Source organism: Melozone crissalis, unplaced genomic scaffold, assembly GCF_028551555.1.
Source record: "Melozone crissalis strain CALT ecotype California unplaced genomic scaffold, PUWL_Pcris_2 ptg000005l_1, whole genome shotgun sequence".
In the NCBI taxonomy this organism is placed as follows: domain Eukaryota; kingdom Metazoa; phylum Chordata; class Aves; order Passeriformes; family Passerellidae; genus Melozone; species Melozone crissalis.
The window spans coordinates 26,686,716-26,713,896 of record NW_026535783.1 but is presented as its reverse complement, the minus strand read 5'-3'; the positions used below and the strand labels follow the sequence as shown (position 1 = coordinate 26,713,896).

General features: G+C 42.4%; 2 protein-coding genes across 2 annotated transcripts in view; one reads left to right on the top strand and one right to left on the bottom strand.

The window, feature by feature from the left end:
- Window positions 1–259: 259 nt before the first annotated feature.
- Window positions 260–11,785, bottom strand: TSTD2 (thiosulfate sulfurtransferase like domain containing 2). Its single transcript, XM_054281740.1, has 9 exons — window positions 11,684–11,785; window positions 11,314–11,606; window positions 10,364–10,472; window positions 8,574–8,699; window positions 6,643–6,748; window positions 5,244–5,362; window positions 4,083–4,241; window positions 3,020–3,158; window positions 260–1,664 (listed from the first exon to the last, which is right to left on the bottom strand). The coding sequence occupies exons 1-9, from the start codon at window positions 11,783–11,785 to the stop codon at window positions 1,405–1,407; spliced, it is 1,413 nt and encodes a 470-aa protein (XP_054137715.1). The 3' UTR covers window positions 260–1,404.
- Window positions 11,786–12,049: 264 nt separating this feature from the next.
- NCBP1 (nuclear cap binding protein subunit 1) overlaps window positions 12,050–27,181 on the top strand; it is a 28,861-nt gene continuing 13,729 nt past the window's right edge. Inside the window, exons 1-16 of the mRNA XM_054287703.1 lie at window positions 12,050–12,116; window positions 12,254–12,339; window positions 13,005–13,105; window positions 14,148–14,304; window positions 15,340–15,447; window positions 15,951–16,072; window positions 16,568–16,637; window positions 17,292–17,507; window positions 18,102–18,199; window positions 19,458–19,521; window positions 21,718–21,828; window positions 22,290–22,354; window positions 23,097–23,159; window positions 24,432–24,506; window positions 25,570–25,673; window positions 26,489–26,611. Coding sequence (XP_054143678.1) covers window positions 12,083–12,116; window positions 12,254–12,339; window positions 13,005–13,105; window positions 14,148–14,304; window positions 15,340–15,447; window positions 15,951–16,072; window positions 16,568–16,637; window positions 17,292–17,507; window positions 18,102–18,199; window positions 19,458–19,521; window positions 21,718–21,828; window positions 22,290–22,354; window positions 23,097–23,159; window positions 24,432–24,506; window positions 25,570–25,673; window positions 26,489–26,611 — 1,597 coding nt within the window. The 5' untranslated portion in view covers window positions 12,050–12,082. The remainder of the gene's footprint in view (window positions 12,117–12,253; window positions 12,340–13,004; window positions 13,106–14,147; window positions 14,305–15,339; window positions 15,448–15,950; window positions 16,073–16,567; window positions 16,638–17,291; window positions 17,508–18,101; window positions 18,200–19,457; window positions 19,522–21,717; window positions 21,829–22,289; window positions 22,355–23,096; window positions 23,160–24,431; window positions 24,507–25,569; window positions 25,674–26,488; window positions 26,612–27,181) is intronic.

Sequence of the window (27,181 nt, the reverse complement as noted above, 5' to 3'; positions counted from 1 at the left end):
CCAATGCCCATGTATTTAATTTGCTAGTCAAGCCAACAATGAGGCCTTGCTGAATTAATAGCACCATGGGAGAAAGGTACAATCTCTATGAAAATAACATAGCCCTGACATTAAGCAACTGCAGAAACCGAAGAAACTGTTTTCTTGCTTTTAAAAACATTTGCCAGTTAAAAACCCCAAACCTAGGGACTTTGATATCCTTATGACTTACTGTTTAGTTCCCAGAATGACAGTAAATTTAAAAGACATTTTTTCAGTCAAGACACATCTTCCATGCTATTAATAAATCCTTTCTTTACATTCTACAGCATCAAACACACAATACAGCACATGGAGCAGTATTTTAAGCTCATCTGCTGTAGGTCCCTTCAAAGACAATTTCTCCACTAACAAGTGCTGGAAATTGCATAAACATCCTGCAGCTTTTAAAAAACCCAACTCATGTTTAAAAAGCACAAATGCTTCCCAGAACTTGAATTATTTAACCTGGATAAAGGATCTTGCAGTCCTTTCATAGCTGTTGCTGACATTTATGCAGACATGCATCACTTCCAGTGCCATGATGCTGGTATTTTGACAGTCTCTGTGCTCCCCTCTTTGTGTGGTTGTTTCAATGTGGTTCAAGCTGTTAGGTGTTTTCAGTGCAAGCAGAGCTGAGCCCTGCCTATTTCATACACTGACAAGCTGAGGGGAAAAAACAGCTCCCAGGGAGACTGAGCACTGGAAAGAAGATGAGGTTTGCTGTTCATCCTACAGGTCACACAAGTATGGGTAGGCAAACAGTGTCTCTGGGCCTTTGCTCCAGCTCTTTATGCTGCCTTCAGACAGTTTTACAGGAGTTAAGCCAGTAATTTCAGGTAACATTACCTTGCTTCTCACTGCTATAAAGCAAGAGATGCAGGTCAATGGTGTGCATGTGGACTTATCTTCAGGATCTAATCTGGTCACATACTCATACCAAACTGATAAATCTGCTGTTTGTACACCTTACTACAAGCTACTGAAGCAGATGCATGATCCTTGGAGAGGTCAGACAGGTTGATCTCCATGCAGGAAGAAAAAAATGGAATTGTTCTTGAATTCCTTCAGTTTCTTTTGAACTGTGAGCAGCCCTGTCACATTGCAGATACTCTGCTTCAAAATCCCCATGGTAAAGGCCACACTACAAGACTGTACCCAGAGAGAGGAATCCTGTAGTGCTGGTGATGAATTGGGCACTCTGGTAATTTACGGGCAAGTAATGGATGGTTTTCAGGGCATATTCTATGTTTAAAGGCAGCATATAAACAAGACTTTCCAAGCTGACATATTTTCATTATTTCCAAACCTAACTGGTTAATGGATAGAGATCTGGTTACAGAAGCCCTTTACATGAGCACGTGCCAGATTAACCAGTGAAACAGCTTAATCTTTTCCTGTGTCCAGCATCCTTGGTGAGACAGGTTCAATGGGCACCCTTGGCCGTCTCCTTGTACATTCACATTCCTCCTTAAGTACCTGTCCTGAAGCCCTTGAAGTCACCTTGAGCTCCTTCTCTTGACAAACAGGACAGCAAGCTGTAAGACCTTTGTTGCAACAACTTGGACATGTCAGGACAAGCTGCCGGCAGTGCTGACTGGAACAAAGTTTATACTGGTCCCACAGCACCCCACAGTATCTGCATGCTGGAGGGAGGAGGAAAAGAAAAGGTTAACACCCACACTGCTCTGGCTGCTCCCTTGCAGAGGGCTTGCCAAGGCACCATGGGGCTGCCTGCTCTCATTTAAGAGCCTACTGTCTTGCAGGTTTTTAATTCCTGTTTAGCTTGATCTTCTAGAATCTAGTTCAGTTTAGAACATCTTTTTTGACACACTTAAGACAGTTTTCCCTGTGGAAAAGAAGGGAGTAGCTCACTAGTGCTTTCTCTAGTTCTGAATAGACAGAGATTCTTACTGACAAGAGAAGAAGAAAGACATGCAGGTGGCAACTAAGCCAGTATGCAGGAATGTCACCTGCAGAGGAAAGGGATGCCATGGAACTTCCTTCCATCTATAAATAATGGCTTGTGCAGGCAGGGTGCCATTTGCAGTCCTGGTAGAGTCCTTCCAGAACATTATGGGTTTTAACTCTTTAACTGAAAGCTACAGCCCAGTTTTAGCTGTACCAAGAAGGTGCATATCACAGCACTTCCCCTTGAAACTTCCGTAGGAATGGCTGTGATGTATCCAGAGTATGTTCTGTTTCCATACCAAGTCAGGCCCCTTCAAGATGTATAGAGTAAATGCAGAGGAGGAATGGGAGTTATGCTTGAAAAGTTACAAACTCAGAAAAAAAACCAGCACTGCTTCCTTAAAAAAAGGGGCTGGAGCCAAATTCCAGCTACTTGTATCTGGCAACTGATAGCAAAATAAGAGATTACTTAATTTGCAGAAGAGCAATCCCAGCCAGAAAATCAGGCAATGGTTTCAACAGCTTCAACTAGAGGCCACTGAAATTCCATGGATATAGAATTTCTTAAACATGAAATTAACAAATTGCTATAGAGCATAGGTGTCACTACTCTCCCAATATCTGGAAGCCTTTGTTGATATTCTGTGAGACTGCTGAAGCAGAGGACTACTGGTAGCAGGAGAACTATTTAAGACTTTGGTCACTTGGCCAACCACAGTCTACTCAGCACTGTGGGCAACCAGGTGGTAACAATGGCTGTAGTGCTGGACATCTGTCTCCATAGGTGCAGATGGCTCATAACAGAGCTGCTCTGCAGGGGATACTTCCTTCTACTGCTCCAGTTTTAGTGAACTCTTGTTAGTGACCCCTTTTCCTCTCGTTTCTGTTTTACACGTTAAAACACATGTAAAGCATACGTACATGTTTACATCTAGTGTTGGCAGTCATCACGAGAAGTGACAGCACTACGAGATCAAACCAAGTATGAGGAAGAACTACACAGGCCAGTTTGCCTGTCCCTATCCTGCACACCTCTGGAAATGACTGCAATAGCTTCCCAGCCTTCTGCACTTACATTATCTAGTCCTACCTGAGATGATATCTTCATTGGAACAAATGGCGTAACGATCATCAAATACAAACAGCTTCCCCCTGTAGAATCCATCTGGAAACTCTTCTAGGTACTTGTGAATTCCACCTTTTAGCTGGTAAACCTCTCTGCACACTGCCTGTTTAAAGCATATTAGCAGAAAAACTGAAGGAGACCACAGCAGTGGTGGTGTGCCAGAGTTCCCAAAGCAAATGCTGTAAATGCCAGGGGTCAGTGAGAAGCAGCAGCCCCTCAGTGACCATCAGATGGCACCACGTGCAGCCACAGCTCTAGGCAGTGCCACCAGGGAGTACAGGGCAGCTCCACAATGCTGGCTTGCTGGAATGAACCCAACTCTTCATTTAATGTTACACTCAAAAGAAGCTGGTAGCCTCCTCACTTGAGGAAGGTCTGCTGTATCAGAAATCAAATGCTTTTCAATCTCCATGAACTGCTGCTTTTTATTCAGTATTTATTTAATTAACAGTTAGTAGAAGCAGAATTTCACAGGGTTCACATTGATGCAGCTGAAAAAAGAACCCCAAGGTTTGAATCTCTGGAGAACCTTTGTGTTCTGTTTCCTTGATCCTTGGGAGAAGGATCCAGGAGAAGAGTGGGATGGAAATTTTAGAACACAATTAGAACAATGCACTGTGCTGGATTTAGTTCTGGGAAAAGCACTGACTGGCTAATTTTCACCACTGTGAGATGCTCAAGCTGTGCAGTAATGACCACAGAGCATAACCTCGACAGTCTGTGGAAACACTGCAGAGTATTTTCAAGCCCGCCTAAAACAGTCCTACAAATATCTCTTCTCAGGAAATGGGTTATATAATTATTTTCACTGCTGTGACACTAGTCCACACAGGTCATACTGAGCCACACTCAACTATCCAGGTCCTTGACTGACAGCATGAGACAAGCACATGTCAGAGGCATTTATCTCCCCACCTGAGCATTCTGCAGTTTGTGAACAGTAAAAATTCACCAGCAAGACAAAAGACAGGTGCCCTTAGAGCAGCCCAAACTCCCCGATACCTGTGCCCTCAGAATGACATCTTACCTTGCTCCTGAGGTAAGCAGAGCCTCTTTCACAGCGAATCCCTCCTGTGCAGTACATTAGGACACGCTTGTCTTTAAAAAGCTCCAGGTTTTCATCTACATAGCTTGGAAAATAGCTGAACTTCCTGATATCTGGAGCCAGACAGCCCTGGAAGTGTCCCTGCAATTACAACAGATGGCCATGCAACTGGTTACAAGCACTGGTAAGGTCCGTGCCTCAAACCAGAAGTAACAAACCTTTGGGCTGGAATATTCAGCTCACTGCAGCTGCTTCAGGCAGCTCCTCAGCTGCATTTATGCATCAAAACATATGTTAAAATCTGTAGGAGGATTCTGGACACAGCAAGTCTCCTCATCAAAAGAAGAGAGAGCTAAGCCAAACTTTCAGAGAGAAGACAAACCACAACAGTGCATGAGGGGTGGTGGTTGTGACAGCAGGATGCCCCTTTCCTTTTGACAGATGGGACAAGACAAAAACTGCTAAAATACATCCCTACAAATTAAGCTACTTCAAACATTCATTCTCATGTTGTATGGACCTCTTTGCTTTCTTTCTGCCCCACACTGTATTAAGCACTTGGCCAGGCAGGCTCCATCCTGAGTTCCTGGGCAGATCCTCTACTGCTTGTATCTAATATTCATTACTAAACTGCACTCTGTACACATTACAGTCAAGCTGGAGAATGTAATCTCTTCTACAGAAAGGTTACAGCCTTATTACAGCGACCTGAGGAGGTCTCCAGGGTGAGAGAAGGATGAGAATCTTGTTTGATGATCAGAAGGCTGGATTTATTGATATATGATATATAATACATTATTACTATACTAATAGGAATAAAGAGAGAAGTTGCAGATGCTGCTAAGCTAAGCATAGAATAGAAAAGAATCCATAACAAAGTTCTGAGTCCAGTTTCCCCGAGCTTGCTCCTGTGATTGGCCCTTAATTGTACACATGGAACATGAACCAATCACAGGTGCATCCTATTGCATTCCACAGCAGCTGATAACAATTGTTTACATTCATCTTCTGGGGCCTCAGCTTCCCAGAAGATGCACAAATCCCAAAGAAAGGATTTCTATGAAAAAATGTCTGCGACACAGCCTCACAATCATAAAATACTTCACCCCAGCACCTGTAAAGAAGCAGGCAAGCAGCACTTACTATTTTACTTTCATAGAAGTTCCGACAGTCCAGCAAGATGGTATCACTTTGTCCTTGAGTGGCCTGAGACAAATACTGTTCTACTTCTCTATGAAATTCCTGAGGGGATAAATGGATTCCTTTAACAAAACAAACAAACAAAAAAAAAAAAAAAAAAAAGGAGAAAAAAAAAAGGGGGGGGGGGAAGAGAAGTGAGAAGCAGAACTATGAAACAATGTCACAAATGAGATCACTGATCCAGATTCTCCTCAGATTTCCAAACAAAACTTTTTTGTAATTATTCACAGACTTTTCATCCCAACTCAATCAGCCAAGTTTATCCACGTTTGGCTTTCTACTGGCAAATGGAAGTTCTTCTGTTGTTCCCTACAATGGAAGAAGCAGCAGAGAGCTACTTATCTCTATGATCTTTTGTCATCCCCCTGGCTACTCTTACAGCTGCAGAAGAGGGAGTGACATGTGCCACTTCTCTTTGCTCATATGTCATTACACTTCGAGGTGCAGAAATGCAATTTTTAATAAACTCTTCTTGATAACAATAGAAAATGTCCATAAACATGTATTACTTTCAGCACACTTTACATAAAGTTTCTCAATTTTCAGGGCTTAGAACTCTTAATCCACTGAAAAACTAAAAAGCTCAACCAGCAAAATCATTTACTTTATTAAAAAACACCCCTATAAGCAGCCTGCCAGAGTAATAGGAAACCATCTCCATGAAATGCTAGAAAAAGAGTAGGAAAAAGGGCAAAAAAGGAAAGAAATAGCCAAACACACAGCCCGCAAACTACTAAAAAATGGGAACAAAAAATAATCCTCTTCCAAATCCACAAAAAGATGCTGTACAAGTTTGGCACCAACAAGACCTCTTGATGGAAAAAAAAGCCCAAAGCTGCTCTGTTAATTGCCATTTGCTGTGCTCCTTTTACCACCTATGTAAGCATCCTTAAAGCAAATCCACAGCCAGAACACCTTATCAGGCGTAATCCACACTAAGCAGCTACAGTTAGCACAAAGCAAATGCAGCCAGATGGAGTTCATGCAGAACTTGGATCTGCTCAGTCCAAAAGGCAAGAGCATGGTTGTTGGCACCAAAACCAGTGAAGCCAAGTCAGCAGTCCCTACTGCTCCATGTCATTGGAACTCTCCCACAAAACCTGAAGTTAATTCTGAGGTTTTCTGAGGCAACTATACACCTGGCTAGCCAAAATCTAGGCCAGCAAATTCTCTGCACCAGTAGCTTTTGACTACCAGTAAGATATCAATTTCTGTATCTATTTCTCCTGTGTCCTGGTGATTGTGCAAACGGAAGTATTTTTGATGAAGGATTTTACTCCTCACTCATCTCTCACCTGGGTGAGAGGCTTTCTTTTTTTTTTTTTTAATTACATAAACTTACCAGTTTCCTTATAAGACACTATCTTTGGATCAATGCCCATAGGTACAATTTCTTTGAATACTCCAACTCGAAGGTCTGGGAAACAGTGAGCTCCTCCTGCACTGCTCTAGGAAATCAAACACAAAAAAACAATTCACCAAAATTTTCCAGGTGTCAAAATTAAAATTACCCACTCACTTTAATTCTACAGATCATTAGAATATGAAAATATCTTTGTGGTTGAGGGAAAGAAGTGTCTTTCCTGCTGAAATCCACACTCTAAATCCTGAAGTTAAGGCAGTGGACCCCAAACATCACCTGGAAGTCTTAGGCCCAATGACTGCAGGTGAGACAGACAGCATTGGTTGGAAGTGCAGGGATGTAGACCAAACATTAGTCAGCAACATGTTACTAGCACTTATTGTGAGAAAGTTGAGGCCCCTACAAAAACATGCTGATCCTGGCAGGAATATTAACTAGTGTCCTCCAGTAATGGATCCGGTTGTCACCTGCAGACCCTGCAGTTCTCTTCATCCCTCTGGCAGAGGACACAAGCACAGCTGTGTCTGCAGTCGTGCTGTGTGAGAGGGGAGCTGCAGTGTTCACGCACGTGTGATGGACGTGTAAGGGAGGTCGGCCAGGCACACGATTTCTTAACAAACTCCAGTGCGGGATTTCCCCTTCATAAGTCCTGGTATGCCCTTTATTGGTAGGCACCCCCACTGCAGGCTACAGGGAGAGAGAATTTCTGCAGGGCTGAGCCTCAAACATGGCTCAGGCATCATCAAGTAAATAAACACTCAAGGAAAAGTGCAGTGTGCAGCAGCGCTCCAACTATTACGGAAATCAACCACGGGAACTGTAGTGGCCACTGGGTATGTTTATAGCTCCAAGCACGGTTGTCACTCCTCTATCCCATGTCTTCATGGCACAACAACCTGAAAGCCTCACTCACTCGGGCATACAACATTCAGAAGGAACTGTGAGACAGCAAACAGAGTATTCCACTAATGCATGAACACTGATGCCCAGAGAGGTCATGCAAGGTTGAAGGTTTTGCCAAGGTCTGGTAAAATTCCATCCCTGTTTTTTTGTATCTACATAGGACTGTGACTAACACAACTCCTCCTGAAATTCAGCCAAGCATAACAGACACTTTTAAACCTAAGACTGAATCATCACTGCAGCTCAGCATGGAATTTGAGTTTTGCAAATTTCACTAACTCCTTTGATCTAGTTGTTTATGAAAAAATAATAGCATTCCCTGCAAATAAAACTGTAGAGAAGAGCTGCTGCTTAAGCAGCAGCTTTCCTTCCTTGCAGAGAAACCAGAACCTACAATGGTTGGCAGCCAAAGCCTACCAAAATGCCATACAGTGCACCAGCCAGTGCTGCCCTCATCATCCGAGGACAGCAATCAGTACATATGCTTCAGCCAGGCACTAAGTGGAGTAGGAAGAAATCTCTTGAAAGTCCCTATACATTTTCTCTGCAGAATACCCAATCCATGGAACTAACAGTGCACCTATTTGGACACCAAAACTCTCATGAAGCTAAGCCAGTAGTACTGCTTCCAGTCAAAGCAGGGTGAAGAGGACAGTGTGCAACACTTTGCTGGGCTAAGCATATGTCACGATGCCTGCCCAGTCTGGAGTAAATGCTTGCTGCAGAATGGGGCTTAGGCACACTCCCTCACTCACCTGTAGTGGGGGGCCTTGCAGCTGCACCCAGAGCTGCCAAAGCTTGTAGCAGCTGCTAACACTGCCCATGGAAACTCCCAATTCTGGTAAAAACCAGCACAGATTATGGTTAAGATCCACCTACTCAGGTAAGTGGTGGGGGAGCAGAACTGGCAGAAGTAATACTAAGAAAGGGAAGAAAGGCTCTACTTATTTCTTGAAAATTAAATTACTTGCATTAACAATGTCTATGTAAAAATTGTTTTTTCATACCTTGAAATCCTCTTGACACAAAATGTTTTTGAACAAAGGCTGGGAAAGCATAACTTTAATGTAGAGACTGGTAGCTACTTTGCTTCCACCAACTGTCCCATTAATTCCTTCTGAAGCAACTCGTACCTAGGAGGCAAGAGGAGAAGCTGGGGCTGAACCTTAGTTACAGCAAAAGAGATCACAGTGAAATCAGCAAAATATGCCTGGGTGACAAAGGGCAGGCACAGGAGCATGTTCAGAAAAGAGACTACTGAATCGGGAAGGACAATACGGTTAGAATGAAGTTGAACATAAAGACAATAAACAGAGAAAAACCCTCAACAATCCAGTAATCACTTCTCACCCATTTTAAAAGAATCACATCAGGAGAGTCAGAGAAGTCCACTCACTAAAAGGAGAAATGCTGTATAAACAGAGAAATTGCTGTCTGCAAATCCTGCAGTCAGCATTAGAAATCCCACTGGAAGTTGTCTCAGAAAGAACAATAGGCTTGTGCTGCATGACTCACAGCTAAAAAAGAAAATGTGAATATGCATAACGTTGTATCTAATATTAAATTTCGGGATGAGTCATTTTATCTCCAGCACTGACAAATGAACAAAATCTTTGAAATGGGGATGGGGGGAAGGGGGAAAGACTGAATATAGGAAGCAAGGAAAAAACCAACTGATTGGGAAGGTGAATGCTGTATCTGTCTTGGATGAAATGGAAAAAAAAAAAGAAGAGTAACTGGAGCAAAACACCAACTACCACACAAAACAGCTGAGCAGAAAAAGAAGTGAATCCATGATGACACTTCACCCCCAGAGCTGTGCTGATGCACCACTGGCAGAGAGCAAGAAGCTACTCAGGAAGACAAATCACAGATAAAAGGAGCATCCAGCTCCACACTGCCCTCCTTCTCCCCACAGATATCCTAGGAACATCAGCTTTGTGAGGTAAAATTCACCTTCTCCCAGAGCATCCACAGGCCAGCTACACAAGCAACTCATGTTGTTGGCCCAGCCTGCCAGGAATGAAGAGAACAGACTGTGCAGGAAAGAGAACTGCTACATTATGGAGTGGTCTAAGGTGCTGGCTGCTCACACCTAATTCCTGACAGTATGGTTTGCAGGCTGGTGTAGCCACTCTGTCTGGGAGCCCACTGTGCACTGAGGAGGAAGGATTACAGGTGACCAGCACAGGTGACCAGCGAGTGGGGCAGGCCCAGACACATGCTCTCCCTCCAGCTGCGTTGTGCTGTGCTGCAGGTGCCCTTCAGCCCCAGGATGCACCTGGCCTGCTAACGCCAGCTGAGACACCTGCATGAACTCCCTGCTGACACCAGCGATAAAGCCACTTTCATTGCCTTGCCTTTATCGAAAAATGCATCTTTATAGAAAAATGCACATTTCTCATGTGAATATCCTTTCTGGTTGATGGCAGGAGTGATAAAAAGACTCATTTTCCCGTTTCCATGTGTAAAACTCATGGAAATGGGGTAACCCTTGCAAGGACAGGGTCTGCACTGTGTGCTGCTTGTCAGGTTCACTCAATGCCACACAGCCCACGGTTCCCTGTATCAAAAGGAATTTAAGATTATCTGTATTTCTTTTTCTTTGTTGTGATAGCTCTTAAATAGAATTCTAAAAGATACTTTACCAAGTCTGAGTGCCTCTCTTAATGGGATCACAACAGACTAGCACTTTGTGGTGCAAAATACAGCTGGTTCTCCACGTAACACATCATCCTACACTAAATAGGGATGTGTGGGTTTTTCTTAAGAACAGAACCATTGCTTCAAACCTTACCTTGCCAGTGAGATGTAGATGCTGACACAAGGCCTTTTGCCAAGCACAGAGTTTCTCTGGATCCCTCACCTCACAGTAACAGTAATAGAGAAGTACGTCTCCCACCTGGCTGCCCACAGCATGGCAAAGGTAAGCAAATAGAAAAAGAATGTTAAGAAAGAAAAAAATTACACTATTAGCAGTGACCATTCAGAAAGCAGACAATTTTATTTTGACAGATCCCTCAAACAAACTTTGGAGGGATTAGCACTACTGTATTTCAAGCAGAAGGAATCTTAACCAAGAAAAGCTCCCACACTTCTAATTCGAGAGTCTAGTTACAAAGTGAACTTTGTACTCTCACTGCCAGTGGCCTACCATATGCTCTCCCCACACACAGAACACAAGAATTGCTGACTTTTGTGCACACAAGCAAGACATTAAATGCTTGCTTTGCCAAAATGGCACTTGCTCAAGCACTTGAGCTGTTTAAATTTAAAAAGCCAAAGCTTTTTGTGAGATTGCGTGTTCCCACATTTTGTGCAGCACAAGCCGAACTCTGTCACAGTCAGAAATGTTGTGAATCTCCTTCATAACTAAATGAGCCCTTCAGGAACCTGAACGAACAGCAGAAAGGAACCCGTGCAGAGCACATCCTGCTGTTCTGCCCTTCTCTGTTGCAGTCCTTCCTTGCAGATCCAAGCTGTGAAATAACACCCAAACAGGCCTGCTTTAGCAATACAGGATGATATAGCTCGGATAGCTCTATCCACCATTAAAAACAGCAAGGAGTGTAACACTTTATCATAAACGATACTCAGAGGATCTGAAGATCCAGAAGAATATTGGGGAAGACTCCTCCTGTACCTTAGAAGTGTCGCTTGACTGAATCTCGTAAGAAGTACTATTGGCAGACCATGACATACAGCCGCGTACTCCGGGAGCTCCAGAGCGGTGAGGGGCTCCCTTACCTCGTCAGGTCCTCCTGGCTGACGTGGCTGGTGTCCGGGAGCGTCCAGGAGATCTCGGGGCTGCCGCAGGAGTGCCCGCTCGGCCGGGCCGCGCTGCCCGGGGGGCTGCCCGCGGCCTCCGCCGGCCCCGCCTGCCGCCCCACGTCCCCGGAGTGGTGCAGGGCCACGTGCCTGTGGATGCCGGGCAGCTCCTCGAATGCCTGCCGGCAGCACCGCCACCGCACGCCCTCTCCGCCGCCGGGACACCGCGACGCGGCCGGCACCTCCTTGGCTTTGACGAACAGGGAAAAGGCCTGGAACGCACCGCGAGCGTCCGCGTTAGCGAGGTTACAGCGCCGCCGGCCCCGAGCCGGCCCCGGCCCCGACCCACCTTCCTGCGGGCGGCCGCGCGCTGCTTCCTGCCCGCCGCGGCCCCCTCGGCGCTGCCCCGCGGCGAGCCCGGCCCGAGCGGCGCCGCCTCGCCCGGCACCATCTCCGCCTCTCCGCCAGGAAGCGCCTGCTGCCCTCCACCTCCGCCTCCTCCTCCTCCCGCTTCTTCGGGCCTGCCCCGGAAGGGCTCGGGTTCCTCAGGGAAGCGGGCGGGAGAGGCCGTGCCCGCCCCGGAAACAGCGCGGCCGCGGGCGGGGAAGCAGTGCTCTTGGTCGGCCCGCGCGGGGTGTCTCGGCCCACTGCTTCCCGGCGCTCCGCAGCGCTCGTCACCGCTCCTCACTGCTCCTCACCGCTCTTCCCGACTGCTCCTCTCCGCCGCTCCTCTCCGCCGCTCCTTGCCATGTCACGGCGGCGGCACAGCGACGACAGCGATGGTGAGCCCCGCGTCCACCCCGAGGTGGCCGGGCAGGGAGGGTGGGTTGGGCGGGATGGAGCAGCGGCGGGATGGAGGAGCGAGCAGTAGGGTTTCTGCGGCGTGGGTAACGCTGTGCTCGGTGTGTTGTCGGAGCAGGGCAGCCCCACAAGAGGCGGAGGACGTCCGAGCCGTCGGAGATCGAGGAGAGGCTCGAGTCGCTCATCTGCAGGGTGGGAGAAAAGGTAGGCGGGCTGGCGCCTCGGCAGAGTTAAAGCCTTGTTTCCCTTCGCCCTCTCCCCTTCCCGTGCGTGGTGTGGGGGCACTTCGTCGGTAGTAGCGACCCTCCAAAAAAATACTAATTTTATGAGATGGGGGGAAAGTTGCCGTTTTTTTGCTAAGCCACGTGCTGTGGCGGTTAGGGGCTTAAATCGTAGCATAGCGCTTCCCAAACGGCGATAAACGGCCGGAGGATAGTTACTATTGTATCTAAGGATGGTGCTGATGGTTCTAGCCTGGGAAGGGTGTGGAAGAATTAAACGGTCTTCCTGCAGCATAAGTTTCCAGTCCCGACAATAGGGCTGATGGAGGAGGAGGGGGTGGCAGAACAAAAGATGATGATGCTCTGAAAAACAAGGTGTTGTTAATCAACGCTCAGCCGCGCTACCGGGGTGTTCCCGGGATGATGTTGCATCCCTGGGGAAAGTTCCTAGCCGGGGAGCTTGGCGGTCGGGTGCAGCTCTTCCTCGGCAAGCGAGAACAGATCCTCGCTGCTGGTGGATTGTAGCCCTGAAAAATGAGGCGACATGAAAGGATGCTCTTGTCCAGCTTCATTGTCTTGCATGTGAGAGTTGGACTAGTTCGTTTTGCCTGGTTGATAAAACGTTTGTTTTTTTAATTTTCGTTTTAGAGTAATTCGTCTTTGGAGAGCAACCTGGAGGGCCTAGCCGGTGTTTTGGAAGCTGATCTACCAAATTACAAAAGCAAGATACTACGAATACTGTGTACTGTGTACGTATTGAGAAGGCCTGGGAATGTGGGATGTGCTGTCGTTGTGCATAAGTTTAGTGTTTAAGGTAGTTTCAAAGCCGTGAATAGCTTTAGTTCCTGATTGCTGTCATAGCCTAGAGTTTGTCTTACTACAAATGAAATAAATAGAGGAACAAGCTCATAACTTACTGGGTGTAATTCAAGCTCGAAGCAGGTAGATGAAACATTAGAACTGGTCTGCAGTGGCTGTGGGAACACGGCAATGCCGGGCAAAATCGTGTTTCACATTAAGTGCTTAATACCACCGAAGTGGCTGCTAACAGCTACCTTTGTGTTCTGCGATGATTTCTCGCAGCTTCGTCTTCCCTGGCTGGCAAGTGCTCATGCCTTTGTAAGCCCATTTGCTAGAGGAGAGGAACTGGGAACGAGAGGAGCAGAAACCAGGTTCTCTGGTGGCTGCCAGATCTCCTTCCTCTCCCTCGCAAAGTGCAGAAGCAGAGGTGCCATGTCAGGGTCACTCGGTGATGTTGAGGGAGGGATTGTGCAGGATGTGTTGCAGGAGGTAAGACAAGTCCGAAGGAAGGGTGTGGTGGCAGACTATTGAGCCTGTGCTAACATTTTGCAGATACTTAAAGTCTATTTTGTAGCAATATTTTTATTAAGGGTAAGTAGTGTGCTTCCTTCCGGGGCAGCAGACAGATACCGCTTATAGTATACTTACAGGTATACAAAAATGGTTGAGGTAAATTACTTTTTTACAGTGGGACCTGGCCTTCCCTATGCTGTGTAATAACATTTATTAATTTCGAACTTGAAACAACTTCTTGCATTCTCACAATAAATTCTGTCATTAATATTATTTGTTCAACCCTCCGGTATAGTCAGCACTTAGATGTAAATGAAAAGCAAATGTTTTAGCACAAGAAATTGATAGCAGCTGTCTTTTCTGATTTCCTCATGAGGCAAGTTTGTCTTACAGCAGGCAGATTCTAAGATGCTATGTTGTGGCCAATTGGCACGTGATGAACAAACAACTAACACAGTATTTCTTTTTCTGTGTCAGCGCACGTCTGCTACCAGAGAAGCTTACAGTTTACACGACATTGGTGGGCTTGCTGAATGCCAGGAACTACAATTTTGGTGGGGAATTCGTAGAAGCCATGATTCGTCAGCTTAAAGAATGTCTGAAAGTCAACATGTATAATGAAGCTGTGCATTTAGTGAGTGGAGTTTTATTTGTCTGTTTGTTTCATGTCCTTTTTCTTTCCTCCTTTCGTCTTTTTGTTACTTACAACGTGTGTTTCAGTGTCTTTTGCCATCAATGTGCAGTACACTGTAAGTATTCCAAGAGAAAATGTGTGTTATATGAGAAATATTTTCTTTCTCACGGACGAGGAGTCACATTACATTTGCAAATTTATTTCCAACAGTATCTTTTTCACAGTGAAAAATTAAATTTGTGTTAAACCGAGGTACTTTTTGCTGTTTGTCCTTCAGTCAAATGTAAAAGATTAAAAAAAAAAGTCAGTCCACTTCCCTGGTATTGAGAGGTACATGACAATCTTGTGCCTCCTCTGGAAAAAAAATTGAAAAGAAAATGAACACTGTAGTTCTTAAAAGCTATTTTTGATGTCTGGTTGCATTCTTCTGATAAGGGGTAAAGATCAAGAAGTCAATTTTAAGTGCTGGCTGTGTTTGAAACTATTTGCTCCATCCTTGCTGATTATAGATTTTGTCTGCTGTAAGGTATTAGACACCTCAGCAGTGTCTGATTTAGAAGCCCACTACCAAGTTCCCCACCTATTTATGAATCAATCCCACTGGTGAAAATTAAGATCCCAGTCAAGAGACTGATGTTAGGTCAATTGTAGGACACTTTTACTAATAAGATCTAATTGCTAGAACTTCTGTTATTTTTGTTATCTGATACTGTATAGAATAGAGAGAAGTACCACGGTTTTCTTCTGTAATATCAGTTTGCATGTTTCGCACCATTGCTTAATTAGGAATATTAGCCTTATGTTATTGCAGTGGGGGGGATTAAGGACATTAGAGTGAACAGTATATTAGGCAGCACGTATGATGCTTGTCATTTAAAGGTGAGTCTGTGCAGTGTGTAGTATTTCAGCCTTTGTGGTACTGAATGAGTATTATACTTTTATTAGTGGTTTGCATTAATAATTTAAGTAATGTTTATTTGTACTTGTGCTGCCAGCTTAAAAAGTATTAATTTAGAATGTTCTTTTTCTCTTTAGGTACGTTTTCTGTCCGATCTCGTGAATTGCCACGTAATAGCTGCACCTTCAATGGTAGCTATGTTTGAGAACTTTGTGAGTGTGACACAGGAGGAGGACGTACCCCAAGTAAGCAAAAGATCTGGGGGCTCCCTGGGCCTGTTTCACGGCTTGTTTGTACTGTTTGTTCGGTCCTTATGCTTAGAACAGGGATGTTTTAGGGAGGGGAGCCTAAATGGATTGACACATGCAGTTTCCTGAGCATTAGTGAAAGGAGCCTGTGGCAATTGGGAAATACGTGCACAGTAAGAAAGTATGACAAAGTGGCCAAATTAAAATTTATTTTACCTTACTCTGGAAATTGCAGAGTGTGCCTAGCTTTTCTGCTGTACTGACCATTTGGAGAATTTTGAAAGTGATGCCATTTATCCCATTTTTTAAGTCTGCCTAACACGGTTCAAGGGAAAAATTATACTTTTCAAGCATGAATATTTTTTTCTGATGTCTTGCCTGTCCAGTTGCAACTGCTCGTCTTTACATTCCTCCAAAACAACTTGCTGATGTTTTAAATGGAACTGCATGTGTACAGAATCTGCTGGAGCTTACTCAAGTTTTGGTATATTACCTTCTAGGTGCGATGTGACTGGTATATGTTTGCATTTCTGTCATCTTTGCCTTGGGTTGGAAAGGAGTTATATGAGAAGAAGGATGCTGAAATGGATCGTCTCTTGTCTCAGGCAGAAAGCTATCTGAAGTAAGTTGTAACTGGTTACAAACACTCTCTTTGGTATCTGTTCAAGTGTGAAGTAATAGTCTTGATTAACGCTTACTTTAATGTATTCTAAAACTTTAGGTGTGAACCATTTTGTGGGGGGAACAAAGCCCTAAAAATGCACTAGGTGGAGAGATTTTTGAATTTGAAAAGTTTTGCAGTCTTGTTGAGTTCTAGGGTATGTTTAAGGTCTTGTTCTGCTCATGATGAAGCACCTGGAGTCGTAAGTATGCTGTTAATACAGATAGATTGTTGCATTAGTGCTGTACATTGTGATTGCTTTCTGTCTAGGTGCTTCAAGTTAATGTTGTCAAGTTGCTATGACGGAGATATTTTAAGTATCGCAAACCTGATTTTTATCTACTGTAGACATTATCAGCTGAAGAGAATGAATATTAGAACACACGTACAATAAAAACAAAACTGCTGCCCTAAATTAGTCTGTTAAAGGTCATGTTTTCTCTCCTGTTTAAACAGACGCCGCCAGAAGATTCATGTACCCATGCTGCAAGTGTGGACTGCTGACAAACCACATCCACAAGAAGAGGTAATTAGACTTTACACTTCATTCCTTCAGAAAGCTGGAAAAATAGTTTCATACTGAGGTGTTCTTTTATCATGAAATTAGAAGGCATCTCTTAAGAGTGAATGCTTTGATTTGCCTGCTATTTGCCATTGATTTCAAAAAGTTCTGTGTGGGGAATTCTTTTCCAAGTATTGGGCTGAAATAAGAGGTTGAGTTGAGTAAGAAGGAGGGAATTCTGTTGTTTGCTGCAAGCCCCTGAGGAAAACTTATGAAGTAAATTGTAGTGTTTAATTTTGATCTGTAGGTTACAGGGCTTCATGTTAAAAGGACTTTTTGTGTAAAACTGTGAGCATGCTGGGATATTACGATGCTTTTAATACCACCAAAGAGTAGTGACTATTCTCTGCTGTAGTTTCTCTGGGGCTCCTGAGGTGCCTGTTGGCTTTTAAAAAATTGCCAGAAGTTAAATTTTACTGACACAAAGCTGTATGGATTCAGGAATAGTTCTGACATTTAGGGTTCTTAAATTATTTGTTGGTTTATTGAATCAGCAGTTTAAGAAACTTGGTTTTTTTCTGGATATAGTAAGGAATGTATACATTTCAGATAGTTCAGGAAACTGCCCTTTTTGTTCAGAGATTCAGCAGATCTAATGTTTCTCACCTTTCCCTTCAGTATTTAGACTGCCTTTGGTCTCAGATTCAGAAATTGAAAAAAGACCGTTGGCAAGAGCGGCACATCCTGAGGCCCTACTTGGCTTTTGACAGCGTGCTCTGTGAGGCACTGCAACACAATCTGCCTCCCTTCACACCCCCACCCCACACTGAAGATTCTGTGTACCCGATGCCAAGGGTTATTTTTAGGATGTTTGACTACACGGATGACCCTGAGGTGAGTGATTGCCTTGCGGAATGGTGAGTGGAGTTCACAGATAGGTTCCTGGGGCAATATTGGTGAAAATGTGATGTATGTGATGTCCTCTTCCCCAGGACAGTGAGTGATTGGAAGGCCAGCAACAAAATTGAGTCTGCTGCCTTTTACCATCGCTTACTGGCTTCTGGTTTTTGCAGTGGAGAAGACCATGAGTGTTTATTCTTTCCACTCTGTGGCTTTAGGCTAGGCTTCTTTAGTCTAGCTTAGCTGTTTGTTTTGTTTTTTTTTCCAGTGACTTCACAAAGCAAGGGAAGAAGCAGATGCTCTTACAATCATACAGAACAGAATCATGTTCTCTAACTTTGTTCTTATCTCTTGTAATGAGTGCCACTATTCGTTTTGTTTTAAACATGGGTGACTCTGAGGTTTGTGTGGAAATGTGTCATACCAGTTTTTTTAGTCCTGAAGGATACAGGGCAGCTGAGACCTCATGGTGTTTATGTGGATGTTGGGCAACTTTTTTCTACCTGTAAATGTATCTAAGAAAGCTTGCTGCCTGTGGTACCACTGCATTAGCAGTGACCTTCATGAATGTTCACTTTTTCTTACCAGGGTCCTGTCATGCCTGGCAGCCACTCCGTTGAGAGATTTGTGATAGAGGAGAACCTCCACTGCATCATCAAATCTCACTGGAAAGAGAGAAAGACTTGGTAGGAGAAGCTTAGTACTGGGAGGCTGTGGCACTTTTTAGTGCTGCTGTGGCTTTGGTGCCAGCAGGGATATGACCTGTGCTGGTGGGGCAAGAGCTGCAGATAAACGTTTTTTGAAGCTGGTAGTGAAAGTTTATTTACTGCATTTATCTGTGCTGAAACTGTTGCCTGGAATACTATGTATCCATAACATCCAGATAACAGAGTGTCTAATCCAGAGAGCAGTAGTTTCTTGGGAAGGGAATCCCTTGAGTTATATGGCATATGGTACAAAAAGTATGCAGACATGCCTTATTCCTCATGGGACCTCTGTGGAAAATGTGGTTGTGTTGTGCTTCCTGGAATGCTGATTAGCTGGGGCAGTGAGCATGGAGCTGGTTCATCTGCAGCTGACTGAGCATTGGTGTTTATAGACACCTCCTTGCTGTGCTTCCTGTGGGAATTACATGCCAGAGATAATTGACTTCACTCTGGGAAGTCACTGCTGGGCCAGATTTCATCAGTTTCAATTCAGCTGTGCCAGGAGGCAGTCAGGGCACTTTTCTTTATTTCTGCCCAAGCACTGTCTGATGTGGATAATTGATAACTAAGATGGTTTGCCACAGCTGTCACACTTCTCTATGAAAACTAGCAAACCTAGAAATAATGTTTTTGGTGATGGCATGTAATAAAATTTTGTGGTTGCAGCTGTTTGATCCAGCAGAAACTAGAGATTTGGTGGTGTTGTTGTTGCTGTTGCTGGGATAGTCTTCATTAATTCTCTGAGGATAGTAAAAGAGAGATACAAGATTTGCCAGAAGTAGTTGTTTGCTTTGCACAAGTGATAGGTGATAATGAGCTGATTAAAGATAAGGTATTTTAAACATAAGAGTTTCATATATAAACATTAGCTTAATTGTATTTTCAAGTCATTCCAAACATAAAATTGTTGGGGATAATTTTTTTCCCCTTTTCATGAACACATGCTACAATTACAGATCACTGTGACTTTCTGTGCTAAACATTTGTGGTTTAGCAGGATAGGGTTCAAGCAGTGTTACTGCTGCACAGAGAGTACATTGTTACCTATCATAGTTTAGGCAGTGCTAGTGAGCCCTTGTGCTATTTCTTTTCTTCAGTGCTCTGAGGATCAAATGAGAGATTTTGAAGGATTATTGATTTGTTTGGTGCTGTTTTAATTTTCTTTAATTCTCTTGCTTGAGTTTTATATCACATTTGCTGTGTTATGTCTGAATTTAATGTGTCTTTGGTTTTACAGTGCTGCACAGCTGTTGAGCTATCCGGGAAATAACAAGATCCCTTTGAACTACCATATAGTAGAGGTATGGATTGTAGAGATCACCTCTTTGGTGCTCCGTTATTTCATAAGTAACACATCCCTGTTAGCTCCATTATAGGTTCTTTAAATTACAGTTTGATTTGGGAATGAACCAGAATTTTGTTAAATTCAAACAGCACCTTTTAAATGAGCAGGTTATGTACACTTCAATGATAGTCTTCTGCTTTTGTTGTAATTTTAACTTGGTGCATTCAGTTTTAAACTAATATACAAGAGGAAACGTACACAAACTGAAATTCGAGGAACTCAGTTTAAACATAGGAAAAATCTGTTTTTAATGCTAAGGTGATTGAGCACTGGAAGAGTTGCAGAAGTTCAAAACCTAGCAGGACACAGCCCTAAGCAACTTGGTCTAAGTGACCCTTGCAGTATGCAGGGGGCTTTAGACTTGACGATATCCAGATAGACTCAGCCATTCTGCATGATTTTATGTTTTGATTGTCTAAACTATTTTGTCCTGCTAACCCTGAAAAGAACTTGTTGTGCAGTAGCAACATGTTTCCTCTGGGCCGTTCTCCTTACTGGAGAATTCTGGGTAGCTGTTACATTACCAGCAAAGCAGCACAGATCTTCTTTTACTGCCTTCATTGAAAAGTGTTTTCAAGTTGCAGAGCCATATTCACTAATTTTCATCAAAAATTCAGAGGAATTAACAAAGTAAAGTAAAAGCAACTTGTTGTATAAAGGCTTTATGAAGAAGTAATTAGAAGTATGATTTTTCAGTATGGTGTCATAATTTTTAATTATGACAAGAAATAATCCCATGTAGAATATTGATCTTAAAGTAGGATTGAGAATTACTTTTGCCACCTAAATGCCAAATACTCTGATTGCTGTGAAATTGCATGAGTTTTGGTCACCTCTGTTTATTTTTTTACTCTTCAGAGTAAAGATTACACTTCAGAACATACTAAATTTATTACATTAAACAGTGTTGAAATTAGGAATAATTTTATCCCTTAATATTTAAGTATATGCAGTGATTTTACATCCAGTATCTTGAAGTGCTGTAAAAAGTGATGAAAAAACTAAAAGTGTACAAAATCTCTGACTAACACTGTAAAAATTCCTTTTTTCCTTATGAAATTTCACTGAGTTTCAGAATCCAACTGATTGTCCAGTTGTTATTTCCTATCTTAAAAAATGGAGCTATTTTCTGCCCAACTGAGTTCTCCCTATCTTTTCGCCATATCTGTCTGACCAAAATGTCCAAATTATGCTGACACAGAAAGGTTCCCCAGCATCTTACAGTCTCTTCATGCTTTTGAGTCCTTCCTTAGAAAAACAAGTTCTAGCCAATGTGTTTTTATGCGATGTTTTCGAAATTTAGAAATGGATGTTGATTTCTTATACAAGTAAGACTTTTCTAAAAGAAGAAAGGCTCCCTTAAGCATTATTCAGAAATTTAAAGAGGAAACTGATCAACCATAATGAATCAAAGTTTCCCAGATCCTTTGATGAAATTAATTTTAGTTGAGTGTGGAATACAAAATAAACAGAAACTCAAAGGTGGATGTTGTACAGTGATGATTTTTTTTCTAGCACTCAGAGGCTGACATGCTGTTATAGGCAAACTTTAAAACCACAAATGTTGACTGCAGGATTATTTTCATGTTTCGTAGAAGGGTTTTCCCAAGGGGTGGCGAGCATATGTATTTATTGTATGAAATGCTTGTTGTAATTCTCAGTTTAAAGTTGTGACTTTATTTATATATGGTTTTATATAGGAGAAAAGAGGACATAATGGAAAAGATAAAAATGTAGTTTTAATGCATATATTCTTTTCATATATTTAAGAAGAATGCTTAGGCTTCATTATTCACTACTCAACAAGATCAGATTATTTCTGCATTTCCCAGATCACTGCAGTGGGTCATGTTATAACTATGCCCATTTCTACACTTACATGCTACGTTTGTTAGGCATAATAGAGTGTAATGCTGGTGTTGTGTTAGCATGAACTGATAAGAGCAGTTAGAGTGGAGTGTATTAGTAGAGTGTTGTGTTACAGCTGCCTCTTACTGGTTCTTTCTCTTTTTCCTGGAATGCGCATTTGATAGAAAAATATAGGTCTTTTGGGATAGGTAATTATTTAAGATTGATGGCCACTATTGAGAAGCTGAGAGTTGTGCAGGACACAATGGACTGTGCTCTTATTCTGTGATTTCCTCTCCCGCAGGTAATATTTGCAGAGTTGTTTCAGCTGCCATCTCCACCACATATTGAAGTCATGTACACAACGCTGCTGATTGAGCTGTGCAAACTTCAGCCTGGCTCCTTACCACAAGTTGTATCCTTTCTGTGCTCCTGAGGAGCATTTATGAAATGAAGTCTTTATTTGTTCTGTAGCTGATGGGATTGTAATAGATACTATTAATATTTTAATATTATTTTAATTATTAGTATTTTAATAACTACTATTAATAAATAGTATTAATATTTCACAGTATCTGCAGGAAACTTTTCCTGTAACACTTGCATTGCTTGTTGCATGATGTGAATTCTGTCCTTCGGTGGAAGAAGCCAGCAGTCTTGTTGGCTAATGGCTAATGCCATAATGGAAGAAGAGGTTGGGATTACAGGGTGGAACTCACAATATTCTTTGCTTTTTCTACTGTGGATTTACCTGATTTTGGGGTAGGCTCAGGGAGCTTCCAATACAAAAAGTTGATGACATTCTACTAAAACTGGAAAGGAAAAACATCTGATTTACCTACTTCTTTTTTATAAGCCTTAATAAGAAACTTTAAGCTTGCACAAGCCACAGAAATGCTCTACATGCGTTTGGATACAATGAATACCACATGTGTGGACAGGTATGTGTGTTTTGGAGAGGGTGGAAAACATTCCTTGATATCCAGTGTAGAAGAAAACAAAGAGGCTGTTGAAAGAGTAATCAGAAAGTAGCTTGTTAGAGCTACCTGATGTTATTCAAAATGTTCTATGAGCTCTGGCTCTGAGTGATCTCCAGAGAAGGTGGAGGGTTTACTGCTTGCCTCTCCTCCCAGGAATGCCCCCCCGCAGGTGACAAGTCCAGCTGTCTGTGTGGGACAGTTAAGATCGGTGACAACTTTTCTGAGTTAAGAATTGTTCATGGTTGCACTGTTGCACTCTGCTGCACACTGTGCCTGCTCCCTAGTGGTTGGGGGCATTACTTGGAAGAGAAGTTGATGGCATATGTGCCACCCAGAGGAGGAGAATGGTGGTGATTTCAGCCTTTTAGTAAAGTCTGCATTGAGTAGCAGAGTGCTTAATGACTCATTGAAAATGTGAAAGTTGTTTTTTTGTTTATTCACAGTAATTTTACATTTTAATTGGTTGTTAAATACTTGATCTCTTGATGTGGAATACTTGATAGGCTATTTGTCCATAAAACCTTTGTGACTCTCCAGACTGAGTCCTTTGTATCTCAGGTTTTACAACCTGTTTATTGCTGTAATAGCTTAAAGAGTTTAGGCTTGTCTTGGAAAAATAAAATGCATTTTTAAGAGCTCAACTGAAAGTTTTTCTACATTTCTGACTTTTGAACAGAGCTTTTTTTTTTTTCTTTTAATTAAGATTTATTAACTGGTTTTCGCACCACTTGAGCAACTTTCAGTTTCGTTGGAGCTGGGAAGACTGGTAAGTTTCTATCCTTTGGTTTCAAACCTGACATTGCTAAAACTTTAACATTTCAAACACATCCAGAAGGTGTCACAGTATGGTGGCTTTGTTAATGGCTTTCCTCTAGCTTATCAGAGACTTTTTGTTATCTGTCCACCAGCACTCAGATTATCTTGGTGATCTATTTAATCACTGTATTGTCCCTAGTGAACTCAAGCCAGTGTGTGCATTCCTTAAAGAAGGGAAGCAGAAATGTGATCCCTTTAATTTGTCCTGTACTTTCTGTCAGTTGCTAGCAAACTTTCCAAAATGCCTCCACATACCTTTTCTTTACTTCAATGGTTTGTGCTGACTCTGTATCCTGAATTCATTCTGTTGTTTTGCTCTCTGCCCTACCCTAAACCTTTCATTATAACTTTTATCCTTCAGACCTTGTGGTCTTTTTCCCACCTGCTAAATCCTAGTGCCTGAAGTTCCTTCAGAGTTTGCCCTGCCATCTGTTACTACTGGGCCAGATTTTGAACCTGCATCTCTAGCAGAAGCTCCCTGGAGCCTTGAGATTTCTGTTCTGGGCACCCATGTGGCAAGGGCGATTCCCTTGAGGCCATAGTCCTCCATGGAGTAGTTTCCAGAGCCTGTGACTGTACCTGCTTTCTGTAGGTTATCTGCCTGAGAGTCCTTGTGGAGAGGGGTTCAGCCTTCCAATAGGGTTCTGTGGCTTTATTTGAGTTTCATGCACTGTCCTCTTGTGGAGTTGAGTGCTTGGTGGCTATCCTGGCATGCATCCGTGGTAACTGACCAGGCAGCAGTCTTCAAAGAGTTAGTTTTAGTTTGCCTGGATGTTCCTTGATAGCAGTGCTTCTGTAAATCTCTCTCACAAGAGACTTTTTTCACAAAGCTTGCAAGTAACTGTATTTCACGCTTTTCTTTACCTGCAATGCATCTGAAATCAGCCAGAAGAGCTGAGGGAGAAACAGACTGTGAAATCACTCAAGGTTCTTTTCCTAAGGAAAGGGGAAGCCAGCTAACCATATCCACAAATTATTTTTAGTGTGGTGGGGGAAGGGAGGTTACTTGAAAATTTATCACACAGAGATGAGATGAAACTCCAGCTATGCTAATTGCCAGTAAGGGAGGAGTGATTAACTTACCTCCATGGCTTAAAGTGCCTACACTCCAATGGTCCAGCACCCCCATTGTCTTCAGGCTTTGTTCTATCAGACCAAGCCAAAAAGAGACTAACAAAACAAAATGCTTTTGCTAAAACCATTGTGTTTTGTCATTTGATAGGTCAGATTGTCTTACTCAGGACCTTGAAAAACCCAAACCCAAATTTGTGAGAGAGGTTTTGGAAAAGTGTATGCGGTAAGTATGATCTTTCCATAGTTGCATTCAAGGAAGAGTTTCATCTGAATACTGCCAGATTCCTTTTAACTTGACTCTTGTCTTGGGCACATCCATTCTTAAAATTAATTTTCAGTTAAAAGATGAGTCTCTTTGTATGATTTTTAATCTGGTTTACCTGCTGTAGGACACTGCCTTTAAAGTGAGGGAGAAACAGGTGATGCAGACAGTAGTGAGCTATCCATGCACACCGTAGTTACTTAAAGACATGCTTCACCATACGCATGGGAAGAAAGAGAAGTTGGGCTATATTCGTGGAAACTATTCAACATTCACAGAAATAGAGGGAACTGACCATTAATTGTATTAAAAACTAAGAACTTAGTCTTGATTTTTCTAGGTGCCTCTGATGTTCATTTACTTTAAACGAAGCAACAATTGTCTAAACAAACAAAATCTCCAAACTCAACAAGACTACATAATCAGTAGTTCTGATAAGTAGTCTGGGCTTAAAATTGTTGACATTAGAGTGGTGTAGAAGAGCGAAGTAGTTGGAAAAGGCTATGTTGTTCAGCATCTTATGTGAAAACAATCGAGGTTTGGGTGAATTCTGTATCCAAAGTGTGAAAGCATTGTGCTGCGCAACAAATGCATTTTTTTCTGCGGCAGTCTTCCATTGCACTGAAAACTCTGATAGCAAATTAAGTCTTTGTGAGAGTGAAATGAACCTGGAAAGTAAAATGAAGGTGTCTGGTTTAATATTTTTCCTGCTTTGAGTACTGACATCTTACTGGCTTTCTGCAGCACAGGTTTTTGCATAAAATTTCTTACCAGGCAGCCTTTTCACAAGGCAAATTAATTGTATGAAGATGAAACTCTAACATCACAGAGTTAAAATAGAAAGCATATTCTAATAAGTTTGGTTTATTCAGCTCTTACTACCCAGCAGAATTACCATTCTGTTGTATAGGAATCCTGAATCTTGTTCTATGGACATTACATACAGAAAAACATTATAAAGAACTCATTAGCTGTGGTATTATTCCTTTTTTAATTCAACTGCTGTGGAACTTGTTATTTCCAGACTCTCCTACCATCAGCGAATAATAGACATTGTTCCTGCAAGTTTTTCTGTCCTCAGCCCTGCTAATCCAGTGTGCATTTACAAATACGGAGATGAGAGCAATAGTAAGTATTGAAATTACTAGTGGTCAAGTTGAAGAAGTGTTTCAGCAAGGGAGCACACTAAACTGACTGTAATATGAGTTGTCTTGATAAAAAAGAATACAGATCAAATATACATGATTTTTGTATGGGTAAATATGCTTCACATGAGCAATTAATATGTATTAAGCCTGGATCTCTCTAATCCTTTCTGCTACTTATGAAGCAAAGAAAATCCAGATACATCAAGATACTATTGCTGGTGCAGTATTATTTGCCAGAAGTCTAAAATTAGACAATTCATCTATTTCACCTGTTAAAGCACAATACTATGGAAATCAGCATCAGAAGTGATAATGAGAAATTATTTTTTGAACTTCATGGAGCACTAGAATATTTTACCTGTAAACATGATTTAATGAGCATACAGAAAGAACTGATACCATAGACACTGAAGTAGAGAGGGACCTTATTATTCCTTTTATTGCTCAGTGTAAATACAGTCCTAAGCATAAAAGTGTCATCATCAAAGATATAGTGAGGAAAAACAAGGAAGTATTGTATTTTTAGAAACCTGGTGGAAACTGAAGTAGAGCTTTAGTGAGGAACATGATTGCCGGAGCTCACATCTAAAAGTTCTACTCCAAATTTTGAATTTAACATGAAGACCAGAAAATGTGTTGATCAATTTTATGGCATATTGAGGTTGACAATGATATTAGAAACACCAAGCTTTAGGTGTAGCTGGGAAGGGTTCTTGTTTCTCTGAGGGGCAGACTGATGTTAAAAGTGCTTACTTGCCTTTCCACGTTTTTGACCTTTTTTTGTTTTTTGTTCAGGGTCTCTTCCTGGATATACTGTGGCACTCTGTTTAACAATCGCAATTAAAAATAAGGCCAGCAATGATGAAATCTTCAGCATTTTAAAAGATGTACCTAATCCAAACCAGGATGATGATGATGGTAAGATACAAACTGTCATTCATTCCATGTGTAGACTGATCTGCCATGCTTTGGAGCTGAATGTGTTGGTTCACAGACCTGTATGCTTTTCCTTCTAGTAGTGGTTTCATTTGAGCAGTAAATACACCACTGCTAGTTTTTTTCTGTGAACATCTTACATGCAGAGGCCTGCTTGTTTTTCCTAGAGGTAACCTTGTGCTTGAGGTGTGTTTTCTTGCAATTATTGATGGAATAAAAGAATTTAACATCCTCTTTGCTTTCAGTGGCAGAGGGCAGTTCTGAAATTCAGGGCTTCTGCCCTAAGAGCTTCCCTCCCTTCAGGGCAGTCCCCCAACACATTAGACAGCAAGCCTGCTGGCTGGCATGTTCCACAGATTAAGTCTCACAGAGGGACTACTCACATTCCTCTAAGCCTTGCAGCCGCAGGCAGCACTCATTCCTAAAGCCTGAGTGTTTTATGGAGTGAGGGGTGTGAGAGGCAGTTAGAAGTGATCTAAACAATAGCGAATGCTTCATTATTTTTGTAGTATTTGCAAGGGTTCAGCTGCAAGGCAGAGAGCAACCATGGTC